This window comes from Sapajus apella, unplaced genomic scaffold (assembly GCF_009761245.1).
Source record: "Sapajus apella isolate SASKATOON/1434 unplaced genomic scaffold, GSC_monkey_1.0 scaffold923, whole genome shotgun sequence".
Taxonomy (NCBI): Eukaryota; Metazoa; Chordata; class Mammalia; order Primates; family Cebidae; genus Sapajus; species Sapajus apella.
In genome coordinates, this window is record NW_022437849.1 from 1 (window position 1) to 23,756 (window position 23,756).

Here is a 23,756-nt window from a genome sequence, read left to right on the forward strand (position 1 = left end):
CCACAGAGAACAAGGTATCAATCACATTCTATAATCCTATATTGAGGTTCTGCCACCCAGCTAAGCTGTTTTATAGCAACTAAGCTGCTTTCTTCAGGTGAAAAACCTCACAGAAGAGATGGCAGGTCTGGATGAAACCATCGCTAAGCTGACCAAGGAGAAGAAGGCTCTCCAGGAGGCTCACCAGCAGACCTTGGATGACCTGCAGGCAGAGGAGGACAAAGTCAACACCCTGACCAAAGCTAAAATCAAGCTGGAACAGCAAGTGGATGATGTAAGCCTAGTATCATCAAGGAAATTATTTTCTTCTAAAGGAAGATGAGCATTCCTTCTGATTCAACGTTATTTATATTTAGCTTGAAGGGTCCTTGGAGCAAGAAAAGAAACTTCGCATGGACCTAGAAAGGGCTAAGAGGAAACTTGAGGGTGACTTGAAGTTGGCCCAAGAGTCCATAATGGACATCGAAAATGAGAAACAACAACTTGATGAAAAGCTCAAAAAGTAAGTAAGAAAGAATTGCTTACGGATTTGCTTCCAACATTAGATATGGACTAAACTGTTGTCCTTTGCTACTTTTCTATAAGGAAAGAGTTTGAAATCAGCAATCTGCAAAGCAAGATTGAAGATGAACAGGCACTTGGTATTCAATTGCAGAAGAAAATTAAAGAATTGCAAGTAAGTACATGATTTTCATCAGTCTGGCTCAGAGGCAGAGTTATGACGCAAAGAAGCTGAGTTTGTATTTTCACTATTCCCAGGCCCGCATTGAGGAGCTGGAGGAGGAAATCGAGGCAGAGCGGGCCTCCAGGGCCAAAGCAGAGAAGCAGCGCTCTGACCTCTCCCGGGAGCTGGAGGAGATCAGCGAGAGGCTGGAAGAAGCCGGTGGGGCCACTTCAGCCCAGATTGAGATGAACAAGAAGAGGGAGGCTGAGTTCCAGAAAATGCGCAGGGACCTGGAGGAGGCCACCCTACAGCATGAAGCCACAGCGGCCACGCTGAGGAAGAAGCACGCAGATAGTGTGGCCGAGCTTGGGGAGCAGATTGATAACCTGCAGCGGGTAAAGCAGAAGCTGGAGAAGGAGAAGAGTGAGATGAAGATGGAGATCGATGACCTTGCTAGTAATGTAGAAACGATCTCCAAAGCCAAGGTAGTACAAATTCTGGGACACAGTTATTGACAATAATGCATTATGGACACAACACAGTTTGCACGGGGCACTTTTTACACATTAAGTCATTTGTTAATTGCAGCAATTCAGGGAAGTAAGCACAAAAAAATAGTATTTTTATTATTTCCATTTAACAAATAAAGGAGCAGAAATGCAAAGAAAAGAGGCTAAGCACTTTGACCCATCACCCCATTAACAAATGAGAACACCAGCTTTTGAACACAGACCATCTGTGTTCTCCAAGTCCCCAGTTAGAGAACAAAGGTCTCCAACAATTCCAAGTACCCAATAAGGAAAGATGCATCATACATAAAGGCAGTGAGGTATTTTGGAACATGCTTTTAGAAAATGTACAATATACAATTCTAACAAAATCTTAAAATTAGAACATAACCTTAAAATGTTTACATTAATATTGAACAGAGCTTCACGATTAGCTTTCATAAAATATAAGAAAAATTCTTATGCATTGCATTACATATACTTTTGTTTATTTTATATATCAAGATGTTGTATTTAATATACAAATATACATACATTTATATATTACGTACTGTATTTTGTATTTCAGGGAGAAGTTATAGCAACTGCAAAGGTGATTATTATTAGCTTAAAAGGTCTCTGTTTCTTTCTTTTACTTTTTCTTATACAGGGAAACCTAGAGAAAATGTGCCGGACTCTAGAGGACCAAATGAGTGAACTGAAATCAAAGGAAGAGGAGCAGCAGCGGCTGATCAATGACCTCACAGCGCAGAGGGGACGCCTGCAGACTGAATCTGGTAATTCTCCCCAGTTCTGTGGTGCTTCAGGGTGAAGATGATGTGGTTAAGAGCAAATGATTCGGTGATGTGGGAGCCTAATAAAAGCAGCTGAGAACATGTATGATTCACCGAAGGGCTCAGATAGCTCACCTGACCTATGTGCAAGGTCGTCTGGGGGCAATGCTGGAGATAAAGGTTTCAGTAGTACAGGATCAAGCTCTGTTCCAGAAAGGCCTTGAGTATTTGCTCACTGCGAGGACATTGGGATTAGGGGTTACTCCAGTATGAGTCCAGGGATTCTGTTTCAAGCCAAGTTTCTTTTCATTTATATTAAGGTCAACTAACTTCTGGAATGGGGCAATGAATAACCCAGTCTCTCAAAAGTCCTATGGAATGGGGACTCTGTAGAATTAGACATTTTCGCTTACTAGTTTGACAGACATCACCAGGTTTTGTACAATACAATATAATCCTGAAAGAGTTATGGAAAAGACAAAAAGAATTTAAGCTGTATTTATTCATTCTGATTGCTCTGAAAGTTTCACTGTAAAAACTGAACACTTGGCATTGAGCATGAAGATGTCAATATAGAATTCAATCATCTGAGCACTTGATTTGGAAAAGTAAGATTTAAAATTTCTTTCTAACATGGGCTTGCAGCATCTTTTCTTTTTTTTCACTTAAAAAACAGTAGCATTTCTTTTGTCCATCAGGTGAATTTTCGCGCCAGCTTGATGAAAAGGAAGCTCTGGTGTCTCAGTTATCAAGGGGCAAACAAGCCTTTACTCAACAGATTGAAGAACTAAAGAGACAACTTGAAGAGGAGATAAAAGTAATTATGATTCTAAGACTGATTTTTCCCCCGTGAGCTGATTCTACCTGGAGCCTGTTATACCAGTTTTCAAAAGGTTTTGAAAGATAAGAATTAAATATTTAAATATCCAGTAAAATGAAGGCGTAACTGTCTCCATAGGCCAAGAACGCCCTGGCACATGCCCTGCAGTCCTCCCGCCATGACTGCGACCTGCTGCGGGAACAGTATGAGGAAGAGCAGGAATCCAAGGCTGAGCTGCAGAGGGCGCTGTCCAAGGCCAACACTGAGGTTGCCCAGTGGAGGACCAAATACGAGACGGACGCCATCCAGCGCACAGAGGAGCTGGAGGAGGCCAAGTATGTGCACAGATATGAGAGAATGAGGAGAAAACTTTGCATATTGAATCAGAAAGACATCACCTTTGAGGATTCATTGAATTAGTTCTCAAATTCTCATTCATTGGCTTCTATGTGCCAGTCACAATCAGGCCCTGAGAATAAGACATGAATAAATCAAATATGGTCCCTGCCTTATTATCCTGAAATCTAGTTAAGAAAACAAAGAAAAGCAAATAACTACACTGATAATTAGGGGATTTATTGCTGTTTGTCAGTCACACTGAACTCCTTGCTGCTTCAGGGGCTTCTACCTACTGTTCCCTCTGAAATACTCTCCACAGATTTCCCTTTGGCTCACTCTCTGGCTTCTCTTAGCTCTTGACTCAAATATTACCTCTTCATGGAGGTCTTCACTGAATACCTAGAGTAGTTACCCACTATTTACCCTATTTTATTTTGCTTCCCTGCCCTTCTATCTGTAAGGTATTATTATGGATGTTCTGACTGGCTTATTGTTTATCTGTCTCGCTTGTTTATGATCTTCACGTGGCAGAGACCTTTTTTGTCTGGATCACTGCTGTGTAGCCAGTGTCTGGTTCATAAAAGGGGCTCATCAACATATGTTGAAAGAATGAAAGGTGGATGAGCAACATTAATATAAAGTTGCCAATACTCTCCAGTGTGTATGGCCATAGCTCATAATTCATATTATGGTTCACTTCTCTCTGAAAACATGTATAATCTTCAAGGAAGAAGCTGGCCCAGCGGCTGCAGGCTGCTGAGGAACATGTAGAAGCTGTGAACGCCAAATGTGCTTCCCTTGAAAAGACAAAGCAGCGGCTGCAGAATGAGGTCGAGGACCTCATGCTTGACGTGGAGAGAACAAACGCTGCCTGTGCTGCCCTTGACAAAAAGCAAAGGAACTTCGATAAGGTAATTCCTCCAGCATCCTCTGCCCTGTACTATATTCCTTTGTCTTTACAGCAGGTAACAGGTCTTGGTTTTTCAGGTCCTGGCAGAATGGAAACAGAAATATGAGGAAACGCATGCTGAGCTCGAGGCCTCCCAGAAGGAGGCCCGTTCCCTTGGCACTGAACTGTTCAAGATGAAGAATGCCTATGAGGAATCTTTGGATCAGCTAGAAACCCTGAAGCGAGAGAACAAAAACTTACAGCGTGAGTCCCTATCACATTTAATAATATTCATAACTTGGAAGAATCTCTCTCTTACATCACATGTTTAAGCTAATCCCTACCTGTCTTTTACTCAAATAACAGAGGAGATTTCTGACCTCACGGAGCAGATTGCAGAAGGAGGGAAACGTATCCATGAACTGGAGAAAATAAAGAAACAAGTGGAACAAGAGAAGTGTGAACTTCAGGCTGCTTTAGAAGAAGCAGAGGTACATGCCAAATTGTGCATAATAAACAAATTTGGAAAAGAATTAAGTACATTTGCATAGAGTGAATAAAAAGGCACAACACAAAATTGTTGGTGTGCAGAAAAACTTCAGAAAGCTTTCGGTTCCTTGTTCATGTCACCTCTTGCTGTCCTTAAGGCATCTCTTGAACATGAAGAGGGAAAGATCCTGCGCATCCAGCTTGAGTTGAACCAAGTCAAGTCTGAGGTCGATAGGAAAATTGCTGAAAAAGATGAGGAAATTGACCAGCTGAAGAGAAACCACATTAGAGTCGTGGAGTCGATGCAGAGCACGCTGGATGCTGAGATCAGGAGCAGGAATGATGCCATCAGGCTCAAGAAGAAGATGGAGGGAGACCTCAATGAAATGGAAATCCAGCTTAACCATGCCAACCGCATGGCTGCCGAGGCCCTGAGGAACTACAGGAACACCCAAGGCATCCTCAAGGTAAATGGGTCCAAGACATGGTCCCAGGACAATTGGGTGCCTGTGACCCTAAGAACATGGTGTCTCAATGACGGTTTGTTCCACAGGATACCCAGATCCACCTGGATGATGCTCTTCGGAGTCAGGAAGACCTGAAGGAGCAGCTGGCCATGGTGGAGCGCAGAGCCAACCTGCTGCAGGCTGAGATTGAGGAGCTGCGGGCCACTCTGGAACAGACAGAGAGGAGCAGGAAAATCGCAGAACAGGAGCTCCTGGATGCCAGTGAGCGTGTCCAGCTCCTCCACACCCAGGTGGGATTTAGCACAAAGAACTCTCCTAGAGTAAATTTTATGTGTCCCAGAAATAGATAAGCCTGAATTTTTATAAGACAGCCAGGCCTTATATGTCTACCAAATTTTCTTTTCAAATAATACTAAATAGGAATTCTGTATTATTGAGAAATCTTTCACTGTTTTGCTTTGAAAAATTATTGTTGATTCACTTCGTTTAATATTTTAAGGTTGCCCCATATTCCATTGTGTTAATATCTTTATTGGCCCTCATTATCAATATTCACATTTTATTGTGGAGAAATGGAATGTTATGAACATGTTTATTATACTTTTATCCCTGTGAATGGTCTACTGGTAAAGAGCTATTTGGTCTACTTGTAACCTCTGCACTTGAAATACTGAATATTCTATAACATTTCTATTTTATGGAGTTGTACTATGTAACACAATCCTTTAATTCTTTAATATTAAAGGATATTTTTTGACTTGCAAATTTTAATCTGAATTTTCTTCAAGTGGTTACCAATAAATGTACAAATTTTTTTTAAACAGAACACCAGCCTGATCAACACCAAGAAGAAGCTGGAGACAGACATTTCCCAAATGCAAGGAGAGATGGAGGACATTCTCCAGGAAGCCCGCAATGCAGAAGAGAAGGCCAAGAAGGCCATCACTGATGTGAGTGGCAGGCATAGTTCTCCACCGATTTAGCTGTAAGATTTCCTGACATCTATAACTTTCTTGGTTTTCTTAATTTATTTTGCTAATTAGGCCGCCATGATGGCTGAGGAGCTGAAGAAGGAGCAGGACACCAGCGCCCACCTTGAGCGGATGAAAAAGAACATGGAGCAGACAGTGAAGGACCTGCAGCTCCGTCTAGATGAGGCTGAGCAGCTGGCCCTGAAGGGTGGGAAGAAGCAGATCCAGAAACTGGAGGCCAGGGTGGGTCTCCCAATATCTGTTGATTTCCATGTGCTTTTGGTGCCTTATTAGATCAAAGTTCTTAATAGTCTACTTATTTGTAGGTACGTGAGCTGGAAGGAGAGGTTGAGAGTGAGCAAAAGCGTAATGTTGAGGCCGTCAAAGGTCTGCGAAAACATGAGAGGCGAGTGAAGGAACTCACTTACCAGGTACGGCAGTAGTTTTTAGCAGCTAAGCACTGGTCAAAGTCTATGTGAAAGACTCATATGCAATGAAGCAATAGTCATGTGCTTCAGTAACTAAGGCCCTGAACTTTTTATAATCTTTCAGACGGAGGAAGATAGAAAAAATATTCTCAGGCTTCAAGATTTGGTAGATAAGCTTCAGGCAAAAGTGAAATCTTACAAGAGACAAGCTGAGGAGGCTGTAAGTATTTTTAAGATGGAAGTCCTCAAATTAAGCTAATAATTACTACCTCGTATAGTAAATAAACTGTTTGCTTTATAGAATACTGTGTGCATACTTAATGTTTGTTTTTGTACAATAATTATGTACCATTTGTAATATTAATAGCTTCATTTTAAAAGTAAACTTTCAATCTACCAAGAAACCTGAAAAAAATTAAAAGCAGAAATAATACAGGCCATATTCTCTGGCCACAGTATGATGGAATTGTAAAGTGATGGCAAAATACAAAGAAAAATCCCTAGGTACTTAACTATTTAAAAAACTAACTTTCTTAAATAACTCCAGGGTTAAAGTGAAAATAAAAACATAATTACTAAATAATTATTAATTATAAGTAAAATCACAAGGAAGATGGTACTTTTACAAACCTACAGAAAACTATGCTTGGAGACTAATTCACTGCTTTAAATGCTTTCATTTTGAACCAAAAGCAAAAATAGACAGTCCAATAAAAATTATGAATGATAATAAAACGGTAGAAGTACTGTTAAAAATATAAGTAAAAATTGGTGAATTAGAGTATACTATTTTCTACTTGATAATTTCAATAGTATTAGTAACTTCTGGGGAATTAATAAATGTACTTACAACTAGTTTAATCCAGGAAAATGAAGGAGAAAATACAAACAACCCTAGAAATGAGAAAGGGAATAAGCTATACACATAGAGGATTACTTTTTAATATAAAACATAAATCTATCAATAAAAAATTCATGATTTTTTATTGAAAAAATTGATGATTTTTCTAGGAGAATATAAATTACCAAGTTGGCTGAATTACTTCTGGAAATGGACCCAAGTCCAGAAAGGTCTTTTAAAATTTCAAGGAACAGATAATCCCCCAGCTATGTAAGCTGTTCAAGAGCATAGGAAAAGATGGAAAGCTGTCCAGTTCATTTTAAGAAGCTCATATAACCCTCATACCAAAGCCTGTCCAAGAGAGAACAGAGGGAGAAAAACTAAAGGCAGTTTTACTCATGAAGACAGTTACAGCAAAGATAAATTACTAAGTAGTAAAAGTCTTACTTTATTAGAGGAATTGTCTTCCAGTGATTGCTTAATTCTTAGAATATAAAGATTACCTAATATTAGGCAATCTGTCAGAAGAATCATTACATCCAACGCAGAGGGGATAAAAGTAACCATTTTGAAATGTGCCAAAACGACATATGACAAAGTCCAATATTAACTTCAATTTTTAAAAACTTAATAAATTCATCCTTAATATGATAAAAAATCTAACTCAAGTGAAAGTTATACAGCAAGCATTAATAACCATGACTTTAATATTCTTGCCTTCCTCTCTAAGCTTATATATTTTTTCTTATTCTACTTGTGGTACATATACATGTTTTGGTTGCCAAAATAGGGATGTGAGATATATATATATATATATATATATATATATGTGACACCAAGGCCCCAAATAAATCTTAAAATTAATTTCAATGATAAGCCCTAGGTGTTGCTTCTCCACAGACGCCAAGCCCTTTCTTCTCTTAGGTCTGAAGAGTCTAGAAAGATGCAAGAATGAGTTCCTTACAATTTCATTTTTATTCTCAGGAGGAACAATCCAACACCAATCTAGCTAAATTCCGCAAGCTCCAGCACGAGCTGGAGGAGGCCGAGGAACGGGCTGACATTGCTGAGTCCCAGGTCAACAAACTGCGGGTGAAGAGCCGGGAGGTTCACACAAAAATCATAAGTGAAGAGTGATCATGTACTGATGCCATGGAATGACTGAACACAGGCACAAAATGTGACATATTTGGTCATTTCCTGCTGTAATTATTATGTATTCTACCCTGTTGCAAAGGAAATAAAGCATAGGGTAGTTTGCAAACAATATCCTTAGACTGGTCTTGTCTTTTTTCTCTTCCCTGAAGCCATGTCAAGTTTGAATAGTCACAGAGCTGTCAAGCAATCATGTTCAATCAGCGACTAAGAAGTATTTATGTATTCACTTTTATTTTGTGTCTACAGCAACACTTAAGGCATCACTTATCAAGAAAGACTGTCTAAGGAACAGGTATCTGGAGGCCAGTTTTATTTCTTTCCAACCTTTCCTGATATCTGGGTGCAGTAAAATCTTAGAAAGCTCCTGTGGGCCGGGCACAGTGGCTCACACCTGTAATCCCAGCACTTTGAGGGGCTGAGGCGGGAGGATCATGAGGTCAAGAGATCCAGACCTTCCTGGACAACATGGTGAAACCCCATCTCTACTAAAAATACAAAAATTAGCCTTGTGTGGTGGTGGGCACCTGTAGTCACAGCTGCTCAGGAGGATGAGGCAGGAGAAATGCTTGAACCAAGGAGGCAGAGGTGGCAGTAAGCCGAGATCACGCCACTGCACTCCAGCTTGGCGACAGAGTGAGACACCGACTCAAAAAATATAGAAAAAGAGAAAAAGCTCCTGCTTCCCCTACCATGAACCTTTTTCAGGATGGTACTTGCTATTCACATAGGGGATTCAAATGGAATTGTATTATTAATTCTCCTTGTTGAATAACTGTTATCAAGAATATAAATCTAAAATATTCTTAATTAGCCCACGGATATTTACATTATTCATTCCAATATGCCATATGCCCACAGTATGTGCACTGGGTAATGGGTTTGACATGACCTTGCTCTTCATGAAACAAGTTTCAAAATTAAATTAAATATTATTAAATATGATTCTTCTCCCTATGAAAACTACAGGGTGTCTATCAAATCTGGAGACATAGAGAATATTATTTTACGTGTTATAATGTAGCATCCATGAGCTATTAGCCTACGTTTCCAGTCCAAAGTAGATTATTCAAATGTATATTCAACACACATGATGGTTATGAGTTTGGTACAAAAAGTAGATATTGTAGCAATCTGGACTACTCAGAGACGTTTTCCTAGAGGATCAATATTTTTAGACTGGACGTAGCTGAGATGCATAGCCAAAAATATAACCTTCCTGGACAGAATAAAGGAAAAGCTAAATGGTAACTCCCCATCAAATAGAAAGTAAGAGTATCTTGATCTAAATGGCATTGTGTGAAAATGATGTAAATTAGACATGGTAGTTTAAGAGGTAAGTTGGGTCCACACTGTCACAGTAGCCCTAGAAAGGGTGTGAAATTGCTCTTCTCACTGAATAGGCCCCTCTTTCACTTTGTCCCTGTATCACCTGGAAATGCTTAAGTGCTTTATAACATAGCAGTAATAAACAAAAACAAATCTTACTTTCTACTTATTGAAAAGTTTATCCAGAGCAAGACAAAAGGTTGTCTGAAAATTCCCATCAAATCCTGTTGAGACCATTATTGAAATGTTCTGTTTTCCTGAAAATTGTTACCCACATTTTGCAGGTGCCTAGTAAAGAAATGGACATGTAAGAAAGTAAAATTATGTACCTGTGGTAACAACACAGGCTAATAGATGGCTAGGAAAGGCCCCCTCAGACGCACATCCTTGCAATACCCTTCCTGATGGCTTTAATCTACCCCAGGTAGAAGAGTGTCAAAAGCAAATACATTGGACTGCAAGTTAGGTGACCAGAATCTAAACTGCTGTGTGATTTGTGGAGATTCTCTTCTATTATTTGGATCTCGGTTGCTTTCTTAGTAAAATCAGGAATATGAATTAGATGATCCCTTATGGTAATAAAACCATGTGACCTTTACAACTAGTATCTCCAGATATCTGGTTTCATAAGGTAAGCTAGGGCCATTAAATCAATTGAAATATAAGTACAATAATACAGAGGTGGGTGCAAAACCAGGTTTATTAAGCAAATGTGGTCCCAGTCCTCGTTCAGACAATGCTGACAGGGAGAGATGTAAAGCCACAAAGACAATAAAATAAACTTTTCTAAAAATTAAAATAAAAATAAAAAACAATCTTCAGGTATTGTTTGTAAGCAAAATACTAAATATACAGCATGGACAGCTAATAGAGGAAAAATCATCGATGCTGCATATTTAGATAGAACAAAGGCCCTGTTTCCAATATGTTCTTATGTTGAGTTTCATAGAGTAAACAAGATTTCACAAGCAACTTGCACTTCGAAAGAAATGAGAGAAGCAGGACATCTCTGCTTGGCAAGACAATGTAATTTTGGAGCAAGTTTGAAGTGCAAGTGGAATGATCTGACAATGAATCAGAGGTGAATGACTGAAGGAAACAAAAGAAGCTATCTTTGGCTGATCTTCATGAAGCAGTTTCAAAATTAAATTTCTAAGCATCCTAGAAAAAGCACAATAAATTGCAAAAAAAAAAAAAAAAAAGAAAAGAAATCTTTTTTAGAGAAAGCAACAACGTTTTTTTAACACTCTGATAAACAGCAGAAGCTTTCCTCCCTAGTATACTATCTGTAACTCTGCAGGCAGTTGAAAAGACTTCACACAGCAGACTGTGAAACAGAAGAGCAGCAGGCAACAAAGTCCAGGGATTCCAGAACTTAGCTGTCTTTGAAACAACACCTTACATTATTCCAAAGGCCAACAGCTTTAAGATTGCCAACAACTCAAATTATTTATAGGAGATTGATTCATATACTTAACCCAATGTGAGAGGAAATATTTCTAATTATATCCAAACATCTTTAATATGAGGGGAATTAGGCTTGGAGACCTTCAATGCCAAAAGCATGTTTTGCCAAATATGTTTTAAGAAAGAGGAGGAGGTTAAGTGTTTTCCATATTTGATCCTATAAAAGTACCCTTGGAATGAGTATGACTTGTCTCTCCTCATAAAGCTTCAAGGTAAGTGTGTGTGAGGACAGGGCTCTGTCTGGGGAACCGTAAGGGATGTCTGGCTGCCCACATGCATGCCACACATCCTGGCTCCCACTGTCCCTGGCAGCCCTGCCAGTGAAGCACCAGCTTACTCTGTAACAATTTTAATTAGATGTTGTAGTCTTCCCAGTCATTTCCTGGTTCTCAGTTAAGAATTATTCTATAATTGTTATCATTTAATCAGAAGACATTTGCTCTTTTTTTTTTTTTTTTTTTTTTTTTTTTTTTTTTTGCAGTTCTGACCCACTTTAAGGTCGCATCTCTAAGGTAAGATTCTGACTTTTTTCTCATTCCTCACGGAGTGCAAGGAATCTTCTGCAGTGACTTGGACAGTGGGGCTGGGGGGCTAGGAGAGTGATAAAAAATCATTTCCATTTCATGGTCAATTGTGCTTCTTAGAAAACAGAGAATGACTTTAGAAACTGGTTCTCATTAACTCATATCCTTTGCAATATATGAAAATGCTTTCTCAGAGTCTTTGGGAATTTTATTCACAATTTTGTCTATTTCCAGCATTGTAGTTTATCTTTTAAATGACTGCATTACAACATGCAATGCAACACTTCAAAGTGTTACTCAATTATAAAGAAAATTTAAATTTTCTATACTATGTCTTTTCCTCAGCACTATAAATATAAAAAACTAAGAGAGATGATGTCTAAATGGATAAATAGAATGGTCTGAATCTTTGCCTTGGAAAAGTTGCTTAAATCTGCATGTTGTTTCACAATCTGTAAAATAAAAATGAATATATATATATACACACACACACACACACAATATGAAACATGATTGTGAGTATTTTCAGCAAGATGAAGCATTTTAATTATGTTATCTGAGTCAATATAGTTTCAATGAGAAAAATGTGAAAAAAAAATGTATCCAAATAAGCTTTCCTGGAAAAGGTATCTTTATTATTACAAAGCAGAATATATATGAAAAGTATTGATAGCATTAGTGAATGCTAGTTAATGTGGCAAGAGGTAGATCCTGAAAAGAACAAGTTTTGTGAAATTGTTATCAAAATATTAACAATAAAGCAAGAAAACATAGGCAATAATGTTTTATAATAAGTATTTGAGAAATGCTAAAGACCAGTGAAGAAGCTGAGTTTGTCAAAATTATACAGAAACAACAGAAATTGATGTATAATAGAATATTTTTAACAATGCAAAACAAAGATCCATGCATTTCTGCTTTCCTTTATATTAGTCTTTGTAACTGCCAAGTTTATGATGAAAATATTTCCATCATGCACAGAATGGTTCCTAAAATTATAGCAACATATTCCTATTGTTCTTTTAATTCACCAAGCCAGCTTTGAGTCCTTCTCTGTGTCCAGCATGTGTTCTAAGAGGTGTGAAAGATACCATAAAAAGAAGAGTGCTCCCTGCCTGCAAGGCGCTTATAATCCAATTGGGAAGATGAAATGATGAGTGAAAGAACTAGAGATGACCCTGCCACCATCGTAGCTTTATGTTCTCTATAAGCCAATGATAGGCAGCTTATAAAGATTAATATACATATGGAACAGAGAAAGCAGTTAAGAGACTGCAGTAGGTGAACCAGAAACAAGTCTCATTCCAAATGCATAATTAAGTATCTGTCAGCACTGGCACAGAACAAAGAGACTGACATTTTATCCTCCACCAAGCCAGGGAGGTGGTCATACCCAATGCAATGCTAGGCACTCAACTGGTCAGTAAATTTTTTAAAAAAAGTTTAAAATGTAAACCTAATGATCCAGTTTCTGAAATTCTATAATTTCTTTTCTTCCTCTGCCAGACAGGGTCCTTTATTGGGCTGCCATCAATAACCTGCAGCCATGAGTTCTGACTCAGAGATGGCCGTTTTTGGGGAGGCTGCTCCTTTCCTCCGAAAGTCTGAAAAGGAGCGAATTGAAGCTCAGAACAAGCCTTTTGATGCCAAGACATCAGTCTTTGTGGCAGACCCGAAGGAATCCTTTGTGAAAGCAACAGTGCAGAGCAGGGAAGGGGGGAAGGTGACAGCCAAGACTGAAGCTGGAACTGTGAGTAGAACATCTGGAGCTGATTAGACTCTGCCTCATTTTGGGTTAGGTTGGCAGACACTAAGTTTTTGACTTGGCCTCTCTTGTTTGACTGGACAGACTGTCACGGTGAAAGACGACCAAGTCTATCCTATGAACCCTCCCAAATATGACAAGATCGAGGACATGGCCATGATGACTCACCTGCATGAGCCTGCTGTGCTGTACAACCTCAAAGAGCGCTACGCAGCCTGGATGATCTATGTGAGTTCTTTCTCATGGTCTTCTACTCATGAGAGTAGCTAATAGTTTTTGAAAAGTAGTAGATGATTAAGGTCCCCATCAAATAATTCTGTTCCCCTTTTTTTCTTGGATGCAGACCTACTCAGGCCTGTTCTGTGTCACTGTCAACCCCTACAAGTGGCTGCCGGTGTATAACGCAGAGGTGGTGGCTGCCTACCGAGGCAAAAAGCGCCAGGAGGCTCCGCCCCACATCTTCTCCATCTCTGACAACGCCTATCAGTTCATGCTGACCGGTGAGTGGCTCAGAGGGTTTTCATGTGAATTATTTTACCACTCATAATCATAAAACGTTAGAACTAAAAAAGACATTTAGAAAAAAAGACATTTAGAAAAAAATCCAATCCACCCCCCCGGTTGTTCAGCAGAGGTGACTAAAGCACAAAGAAATATATGTTGTCAAAGCTGGTATTAAAACTCAGCTCTCCTGACTGCACCTCCCTGTCTCTACTAGGCCACGCTGTTGCTGCATCCATTAAATTTGTTTATGGTCTCCTTGCTTGGAAATACACAATTTATTTCATATATTTAAGTAATAAGAGCCAAGATTCAGTAACAACTGAATCATATATTATCTGCATAGAAGTGAAAAATAGGAGTTCAATCCTTTCAGTGCCTTGGTTTCTTGTTAATTATGAATTAGATACTTTTACAAGTACTGTGATCTCTTTAAAGTCGTCAGAGTACATCTCAGAGATGATATCCTCTGTTTTAATGAAGATGGTGTTTTGGGGCTACACACATATAAATAAAAGTTGTTTCCCCTCTTAGAGAGATTTTATTTTGATTGTGGCATCCTCTCTTACCCTTAATCTTTCTTTAACACAGTGGTACACTTTTGGGAAGGCTGATTAAAGTTGGGGCCATAAGACACTGAATTTTTTTCTCTTTGTGAGGTCAATTGACACATTTAGAAATGAAATCTCAATCATGGCTTGATTAACACTATTTCAATCTATTAAATGACAGTCTAAGACTTTAGCATATTATGCATTTTGCAGCTATATGCATTAATCAGCAGACAGCATACCACTGAAATCTACAGATGACAACTAGGGAATGTATCTAGCTCTGGGGAATACTGCTCTATATTAAACCAATAGCAGGACACACTTACTTTCTGTATTAACTTAAGGTATTTAAGATATGACATCTTGTATGTATCTTTCCCAATTTAAGAGGCCTAAGTATAATAGCATAACTTTACCACAATATATGGAAAAACACCATTGAATACATGACACTTATACTCAAATGCCCTGTTTCCCTATAGAAAGTTTAGTTTGTGAAACCGATACATATGCTGATTGTCTACTGTTTTTCTTTTAGATCGGGAGAATCAGTCTATCTTGATCACGTATGTATTCCTATTCTGAGATCTACTGGCAGTTCATTCTTACTGGAAAAATGACAAACCAAAAGAAGAAATTAGCTAATGCTCCCTACTAAATGAATAACCTGAAACTAGTATTGGTTTAGCATTATTATAAGGTTTAGTTTGCATTAGAATGTAAAATAATAATGTTCCAAATCACCTCATTTGCTAGTTCAGTCTCGAAAGTTCCACAGAGCTTTTCGGTGAGTAGAAAGTATAAAATGAGCTTGGCTGGAACGCAGTACAGTGCAGTGAGCAGCATACAGCCTTCTAAAGGAACAGCACTTTGGAAATATTACTAGTGGTTCATTTTTAAGGTCCAGTTAGAGAATGTCTATTTCTTCAAAGACCAAACTTGAGCCATGTTTGTAGTCTAAGGAAACAGAAGAACACATGCATGTTTCGTAGAGCTTCCTACTAACTGTTCCATTCACTATAGAGGTGTTAAGCAGTTGCTTTTTAGACCCCACAAACCCAGGCCTCAGCACCCAGAAAAAAAGCTGACACATTATAAACGCTCAAGAAATATGTGTTAAATTAATAATGACTGATTTTTTTCTACTTCTTGTCAGTGCAAAGCAATATAAATAATATGAGCTATATGTAGGCTGAAAAGACAGATGTAAAAGGTTCTCTGATAGAGATATAAAGACAAAGGCATGAGGTAGTTATAGTTTCATTTGTCACAGTGCTTAATTTCTCACATGTCTGGTCTTTGACAGTGGAGAATCTGGTGCAGGGAAGACTGTGAACACCAAGCGTGTCATCCAGTACTTTGCAACAATTGCAGTTACTGGGGAGAAGAAGAAGGAAGAGCCTACTTCTGGCAAAATGCAGGTGAGTCTGATTGTCACAGTCAGAATATAGGCTTTGTCGGGACTCTCAGGTAGGAAATTCCCAAGCCCCAGATGCAAGGACTGCTCTTTCCCTTGCAGGGGACTCTGGAAGATCAAATCATCAGTGCCAACCCCCTACTGGAGGCCTTTGGCAATGCCAAGACCGTGAGGAATGACAACTCCTCTCGCTTTGTAAGTGTCCTGGTTGCCAAGGGTCTTCTCAAGCATGTCAGAATTATTTCAATGGCATCCCTACTACATGCTTCAAGCTTTGGATATAACATCATCTTTTTTACTTACAAGGGTAAATTCATCAGGATCCACTTCGGTGCCACAGGGAAACTGGCTTCTGCTGATATTGAAACATGTGAGTAACAGGACCTCCTAAATAGAATCCAAGAATGACAAACGATGGTTTGGAGGAACACTCTGCAGCTCCTGCTGAACATGGAGCTTGTAAAGCACCAGTCTGCTGCCAAACATGCTTGTGGTTAATGTCAGTCTTATCCGCAGCCCACAGTGTGCTTTACCCTCTCCAGTCATGAGCTAATGCTTCTGTGGGAACTGCCAGAAACTGCTGGGTATGTCCAAAGTATTCCAGGCCTCAGAATGACTTCAAATTTTTCTAAGAAAAAATAACACTAGGAGTAAACAAGTTGTCCGGGGGTTGAGGATATGTGACTTCTTCCTAGTCTGAGCTTTAATACAGTTGCTCTTAATAGTCCCCCTATTATATAGTGACAGGACCCTGCAGAGGGAGTCTCAGGACTCAATTATATTCCTTATGTCAAGGATCTTCTGTATGAGAAGTGAATGTGTCTTGAGTCAAGCATATTTCACATTTTTCCCAGGAGGTAGGAGGAACTGCAATAGTGTTTGTAGAGATATAATATGTGGTACCTCACAGGAACATTCAGCTGAAATCTCAAGAGGCTAATGAGATTTAGTTAATGATCCCAAGTCCCAAAATCACTCCAGGACACTTTGTAATTTTTTCCCGTAATCTGATGTCTACAATCTGTTGCAGATCTTCTGGAGAAGTCTAGAGTTACTTTCCAGCTAAAGGCTGAAAGAAGCTACCATATTTTTTATCAGATCATGTCTAACAAGAAGCCAGATCTAATTGGTAAGAAATAACTTAAATTCATAGGCTAAAAGGTTGTCACTTTACTATCCTCTAATGTAAAACATATGCCCTGAATTCTGTGACCCAGAAATGCTCCTGATCACCACCAACCCATATGACTATGCCTACGTCAGTCAGGGGGAGATCACAGTGCCCAGCATTGATGACCAAGAAGAGCTGATGGCTACAGATGTAAGTTATACAGGAATTTTAATTTAAAATCCGTTATGCATGAGAAAGGCAATAACAGCCGGCTATATGTGTGTGAAGGATACAGTATAAATTCTTTTGTGTCCCAATCTTTGTCTTTCATTTCTCCTGGTAGAGTGCCATTGACATCCTAGGCTTCACTTCAGATGAAAGAGTGTCCATCTATAAGCTCACAGGGGCTGTGATGCATTATGGGAACATGAAATTCAAGCAAAAGCAGCGTGAGGAGCAAGCTGAGCCAGATGGCACCGAAGGTACCAAATGAATCTCCATCTGGGTTTAATGAGAGAATGCAGGCAAAAACATCCATTTCAAAACTCAAGTCTCCTTTATAGCTGAGCTCCTGATGGACAAACTCAAATGTACCCACATACAGACTTTCTACAAAGTAATTCACTCTGCCCCTGTGAACTGTGGGTCCCAGAGTAGGTAAAGTTGAGTATCTGAATTGTTTCTGCAGTTGCTGACAAGGCGGCCTATCTCCAAAATCTGAACTCTGCAGATCTGCTCAAAGCCCTCTGTTACCCCAGGGTCAAGGTCGGCAATGAATATGTCACCAAAGGTCAAACTGTGCAGCAGGTAAGTGCATGACCTCAAGGAATCACACACATTGATGGCCTTCATGACATGTCTTTAATAACAACAACAAACCTTATCTGTGAAGGTGTACAACGCTGTGGGTGCTCTGGCCAAAGCCGTCTACGATAAGATGTTCCTGTGGATGGTCACCCGTATCAACCAGCAGCTGGACACCAAGCAGCCCAGGCAGTACTTCATCGGGGTCTTGGACATTGCTGGCTTTGAGATCTTTGATGTGAGTTAGCAGAAAAATAGTACCAAAAAAAGTTTCCAAGAAGCAGTCCTGTTGCTGCAGTCATACAGCATGACTGTAGTCACTGATGGAAAGGGTCTATGAAAAATAGCTGCACTATAAACTTAACTGACACATGAAAGAGCACCAAAAGACCATAAAAGGAAATGAACTTTGGAATGAGACAGACCTGGATTCAAACTCCTGCTCTGCCCATTACTAGCTGTGTAATAATGGGAATGGTACCTGATTGATCATTGGGCAAATTCGACTAGGCCCTGTAGGTAAAGCACATAGCATTCCAGATCACAGACTCACTTCTGAGATCTGTCTGTTGGTTCAAGATTTCTGAATATTCAGCCCTTAACACAGTCCCCAGTACTCAGTAAATGATAAGATAGTGAGGGCAACAATAAGATCAAAGATGGCAGTGGAGAAGACAATGACAAATTAAAAGAGACTTTAAGATTCCTGTTTGCCTAATTAAAAGAAATGAAATGTATTTAATTATTAGGATAACCTCTACAATATGTGGTTATTGAGCATAGAAATGGCATTGTAAATAAACTCAAATTTGTCTGCCTAAGAAGGAATACCTGCTACACAGCTTAGGAAATAAGGCTACTGAAATCCTCTACCTGACAGCAGTATCATGGATGTGTCTCATCTAGAGGTTGCACTTCTAAACTTTTATCTACACATGAACTGGAAACTGGATGAAATTTTTGAAACAGAGGCACTTCCAGACATTTCCAAGCCAACATGGGAAGAAAGGAATAATCTGTCATCAAGCAGGAACAGAAAAAGCAATCCATACTTTTTAATAAGAGAACTAATAACAGGATACTTGCAAGCTTTTTGAGTTTTTTTTTTTTTGAAGCAACAGTTTTATTGAGATATAATTAATATACCATACAATTCACCTATTTAAGGTATACGATTCAATGGTTTTTAGTATATTCACAGGCATATGCTATAATAACAATTTTAGAACACCTTCATCACCCCAATAGGAAATTCCATTTTGTCCTCATTTTGTCCTCCCTCAGGCCATAGAAACACCTAATCTACGTTCCGTCTTTGGATTTGACTGTTCTGGACATGTCATATAATGGAATTGGATAATAGGTGGACTTTGTGACTGGCTTCTTGCACTTAGCATATGCTTGCCAGATTCATCCCCCTCATAGAACTCACTGAATAATATAGCAGGGGAGATGTACTCAAATTCTGGGAGCAGTTACAAACATGGGCTCTGGCATCAAAATATTGTGGTTCCTGCCATGACTGTTACTACCATAGTCTTGCACAAGTTACTTAGCCTCTCTAATAGTGTTTCCTCACCCATGAAATGAGCAAATGATACCACTTACAAAGGCAGCTGTGAGGATTAAATGCAGTAATTTATACAAAGCACTTAGCATAGTGCTTATTGTTGAGTAAATGTTTACCAAATATTAGCTGCTGAATTTTTACTATTAAGGACAACATACAGACCATAATGGCTCAGATCCAGCAAACTTGGCTAGTTTACAACGTAATCATAAATCATTAAGAAACTTCTAACCAATGAAAACAAATACTGTAAAAACCAAACAACCTTTTTTTTTTTAACTTTTAAGTTCAGGGGTACATGTGCAGGTTTGTTACATAGGTAAACTTGTGCCACTCAGGTATTAAGCCTAGTACCCATTAGTTATTTGTTCTGATCCCCTCCCTCCTCCCACTTTCCACCCTCCAAGAGGCCCCCGTGTATGTTATTTCTATGTGTCCATGTGTTCTTATCATTTAGCTCCCACTTATATGTGAGAACATGCAGTATTTGGTTTTCTGTTCCTGTGTTAGTTTGCTAAGAATAATGGCTTCTAGCTCCAAACAACTTTTTTTATTACACAGGAAAGCATCATTCAGAGCTTGTTTATGAGTGCTGAAGAGATAATTTTAACAAGTATGGTAATGGCAGCAAAAACTTTATTGCATAGGTGTAAGTAGGAGAAAAATGATACCATCCTAGGAGGTCAATTTGGCTAACTAAAAAAATACCCCTTTCAAAGAGAAGATTTCATCATCAATTGAATGCTAATTTGTATTTTCCACTCATTTAGTTCAACAGCCTGGAGCAGCTGTGCATCAACTTCACCAACGAGAAACTGCAACAGTTTTTCAACCACCACATGTTCGTGCTGGAGCAGGAGGAGTACAAGAAGGAAGGCATCGAGTGGGAGTTCATTGACTTCGGGATGGACCTGGCTGCCTGCATCGAGCTCATCGAGAAGGTTGGCTTGCTTTTTGCAGACCACAGATCATACTGCTGTACAGTATTTAAGAGAAAATTATAAAATCTTGATATAGGCAATGGTTAAATAAGGAGAATTCCTTATTTAACTTGCTCTTCACAAGTAGAAGACTTGTGAAAAACATGAGAATTCCTAATTTTGCCAACTCTGAGGTAGATATTCTGGTAAAAGGAGATTAAATTTTTCTATAGAGTCCAGAACTCAACACTTACCAGTTTGCAATACAAAGTCTTACATTTAAAGTCATCTTTCCTTACAAAAAGTGCACTGACTAGAATATTTCTTACTTATTATTTCTTGGTCATCCTAAAGTCATTATTACTACATTAAAGTATGAATTTCTACTACTGTACTTCAGAGCAGCAGCTTTTAAAATCCAATGTGCAAAAGACTCACCAAGGATGCCTGGTACAATTGCAGGTTTCCCTCGTCTCACTCCTAGAAATACCTTCTGGTAAGTGTAGGATGAAACATCGGAATCCTCATTTTGAACAAGTGATTCTGATGCAGCGAATTTGCAACTCACACTTGGAGAAATATCGCTCTAAGGTCTTTGGGGTAAAGACACAAACTCCACAGGTACATAGACCTCATCTGTCTTACTCTGTCATGTCCCAGAGCTTGAAACAGCACGTGACTCCTGATGTGCACCCAATAAATATTTAAGTTAATGACTTCTGACAGAGCAATAAGTTTTCGTTACCTCTGTAGAATTAAAGGGTGAATTTACTCAGATGGGATCATTATTAATGTCACATGTTATTTCTATAAGCAAACAGAATTCAAGGGGCATTTTTTTTTTTTCATTCTTCCAGCCCATGGGCATCTTCTCCATCCTGGAAGAGGAGTGCATGTTCCCCAAGGCAACAGACACCTCCTTCAAGAACAAGCTGTATGAACAACATCTTGGAAAGTCCAACAACTTCCAGAAGCCCAAGCCTGCCAAAGGCAAGCCTGAGGCCCACTTCTCGCTGATCCACTATGCAGGCACCGTGGACTACAACATTGCAGGCTGGCTCGACAAGAACAAGGACCCCCTGAATGAGACAGTGGTCGGGCTGTACCAGAAGTCTGCAATGAAGACTCTGGCTTACCTCTTTTCTGGGGCAGCAGCAGCAGAAGCCGGTAATTTTCAGTAAACTTAATCTTTTACCTAAGGTATAAAACATAACCAGAGGTCGGGCACAGTGGCTCATGCCTATAATCCCAGCATTTTGGGAGGCCGAGGCAGGTTGGATTACCTGAGGTCAGGAATTCAAGACCAGCCTGGTCAACATGGTGAAACCTCGTCTCTACTAAAAATACAAAAACTAGCTGGGTGTGGTGGCGGGCACCTACAATCCCAGATACTTGGGAGGCTGAGGGAGGAAACTCGCTTGAACCTGGAAGGTGGAGGCTATAGTGAGCCGAGATCACGCCACTGCACTCCAGCCTAGGCAATCAAGAGTGAAACTCTGTCTCAAAAACAAACGAACCAACAAAACCATAACCAGAGAAAGCCTGTCCTATGACTGCTTTCTTTTTCCCCTCAGAGGCTGGTGGCGGTGGAAAGAAAGGTGGCAAGAAGAAGGGTTCTTCTTTCCAGACCGTGTCTGCTCTCTTCAGGGTACAAACTTCATTTTCTTTGTCTAATTAGATTTAGGATATTAAATGTACTTTACTGTGTGGGGAAAAAATCTTCCAAGGATTTTAGAACTGGATGTGACTCAAAGAGATAGTTCGGCTGGTAGCGGTAAAACTGAGTTTTAGGGAGCTTGAACATAGTTTGGAAGAGATTCCTCACTATTCAGAAGACACACGAGTCAGGCGAGATGAAAATGATTTGCAGAAGTCAGTATCAAATGGTGAAATTCAATCTGGGACCTGAGAATGAGGTCATTTAACACTTAAAAGGCTCTACTGGGATAGGATTAAGTATACTAAGACTTGCTTGAGGCTGTGGGAGCCTCCAGGTGATTTAGGTACTTAAGGCTATATTGGTATAGAACCGAAATGAGTATATTTTGAAAGCTGAAGATAGAACAGTGGTGAGAATTGGAGCCTGAGTCAAAAGAAGAAAATAAGAAACTAGATGTGATAATAAATAGCACTTAAAAAAAATTCACAGCTGAGCATAGTGGCTCATGCCTATAATCCCAGCACTTTGGAAGGCTGAGGTCAGCAGATCACTTGAGGCCTGGAGTTCGAGACTAGCCTGGCCAACATAGTGAAATCCTGTCTCTATCAAAAATACAACACTTAGCCGGGTATGGTGGTTTGTGCCTGTAATCCCAGCTACTTGGGAGGCTGAGGTAGGAGAACTGCTTGAACCTGGAGGCAGAGGTTGCAATGAGCCAATGCACTGCTGCACTCCAGCCTGGGCAACAGAGCAAGACTCTGTCTCAGAAAAAAAAAAGAGAAAAAAGTGGGAGATTTAGAGGAAGGCATTGATTAGTAGTAAAATCAGACCATGTATCTAGGCAAAAAGAGAATGGGTAGAGTATTTGGATATATTTAGAATGTCATAGTGAATTTAAAACATATGCTAGGAAATTCAACAGCAGTGAACAGCCACTTCAACAGCTAGAAGAAAATTATGTTTCTAATGCACAAAAACAGGAGGACATATTGGGAATGCAGAAATTCCAGAGCTAATGCTTTGAAAGTTTATATCTGGATACTTTTCATTAGAATTAAACCAATGTCACAGATCACAATAATTATATCTATAAATATGAATGTACAAAACAGTACATTTTTTAAACTATAACCTCACATGGTTCCACAGGAGAATTTGAATAAGCTGATGACCAACTTGAGGAGCACTCACCCCCACTTTGTGCGGTGCATCATCCCCAATGAAACTAAAACTCCTGGTAAGACATTTCTGATATCCAGACAAGCTCCAGTGTATCTGTGATAGACCATGAAGTATGCCATGTGGATTCATTCTTTTAGGTGCCATGGAGCACGAACTTGTCCTGCACCAGCTGAGGTGTAACGGTGTGCTGGAAGGCATCCGCATCTGTAGGAAAGGATTCCCAAGCAGAATCCTTTATGCAGACTTCAAACAGAGGTCAGACATTTTGGCTGTAAATTATTTTAAGAAGTTTTTATTACTTTTTAAACATTTTTTCAATGAAAGAATCCTTTGTACCTCCTACTTAAATTGAAAAGAATCTCACTTAACAAACTGCATATTGACATAAGAAAAGTCTGAATTCCTTTGTATATTCAGAGGATAAAGGGGTAGATGTGATTTCTTGTTTATATCAGATTACCTAGTGGCTATGTTGTTTCTATAGCCAGGCAGGAAGATTTATTTGTGGTTTGTGACAATAGCCATATCATTTTTGTTTTTTTTTTTTTTGGTCTGGCTTAAACAGATACAAGGTATTAAATGCAAGTGCGATCCCTGAAGGACAATT

General features: G+C 39.4%; 2 protein-coding genes across 2 annotated transcripts; both read left to right on the top strand.

The window, feature by feature from the left end:
* The first annotated feature begins 6 nt into the window (after nt 1–6).
* On the top strand, nt 7–8,459 carry LOC116546461 (myosin-2-like). Its single transcript, XM_032272715.1, has 18 exons — nt 7–14; nt 98–274; nt 357–502; nt 586–676; nt 760–1,149; nt 1,823–1,949; nt 2,645–2,763; nt 2,905–3,101; nt 3,833–4,016; nt 4,093–4,258; nt 4,361–4,485; nt 4,642–4,950; nt 5,037–5,240; nt 5,775–5,900; nt 5,994–6,164; nt 6,248–6,352; nt 6,474–6,569; nt 8,175–8,459. Exons 2-18 carry the CDS (start codon nt 119–121, stop codon nt 8,325–8,327), a joined length of 2,865 nt encoding a protein of 954 aa, XP_032128606.1. The 5' UTR covers nt 7–14; nt 98–118; the 3' UTR covers nt 8,328–8,459.
* A 3,137-nt stretch (nt 8,460–11,596) lies between these two features.
* LOC116546462 (myosin-1-like) lies at nt 11,597–23,752 on the top strand (the record flags this gene model as incomplete). The annotated part of the gene is made up of 19 exons (XM_032272716.1): nt 11,597–11,653; nt 13,172–13,415; nt 13,515–13,658; nt 13,774–13,930; nt 15,024–15,051; nt 15,792–15,906; nt 16,005–16,097; nt 16,209–16,272; nt 16,933–17,031; nt 17,120–17,223; nt 17,357–17,495; nt 17,702–17,820; nt 17,906–18,055; nt 20,158–20,328; nt 21,165–21,474; nt 21,882–21,955; nt 23,117–23,204; nt 23,287–23,404; nt 23,715–23,752. Coding segments are annotated over exons 2-19 (2,215 nt in total), but the record flags the coding sequence as incomplete, so codon positions are not given.
* Nucleotides 23,753–23,756: the final 4 nt, after the last annotated feature.

Excerpts from the sequence above, each read along its gene's own strand:
- LOC116546461 (XM_032272715.1), top strand. The coding sequence starts at position 119 with ATGGCAGGTCTGGATGAAACCATCGCTAAGCTGACCAAGGAGAAGAAG. Across the intron at positions 1,950-2,644 it reads ACGCCTGCAGACTGAATCTG|GTGAATTTTCGCGCCAGCTT; the intron begins GTAATTCTCCCC and ends TTTGTCCATCAG. Across the intron at positions 6,165-6,247 it reads TCCAGAAACTGGAGGCCAGG|GTACGTGAGCTGGAAGGAGA; the intron begins GTGGGTCTCCCA and ends ACTTATTTGTAG.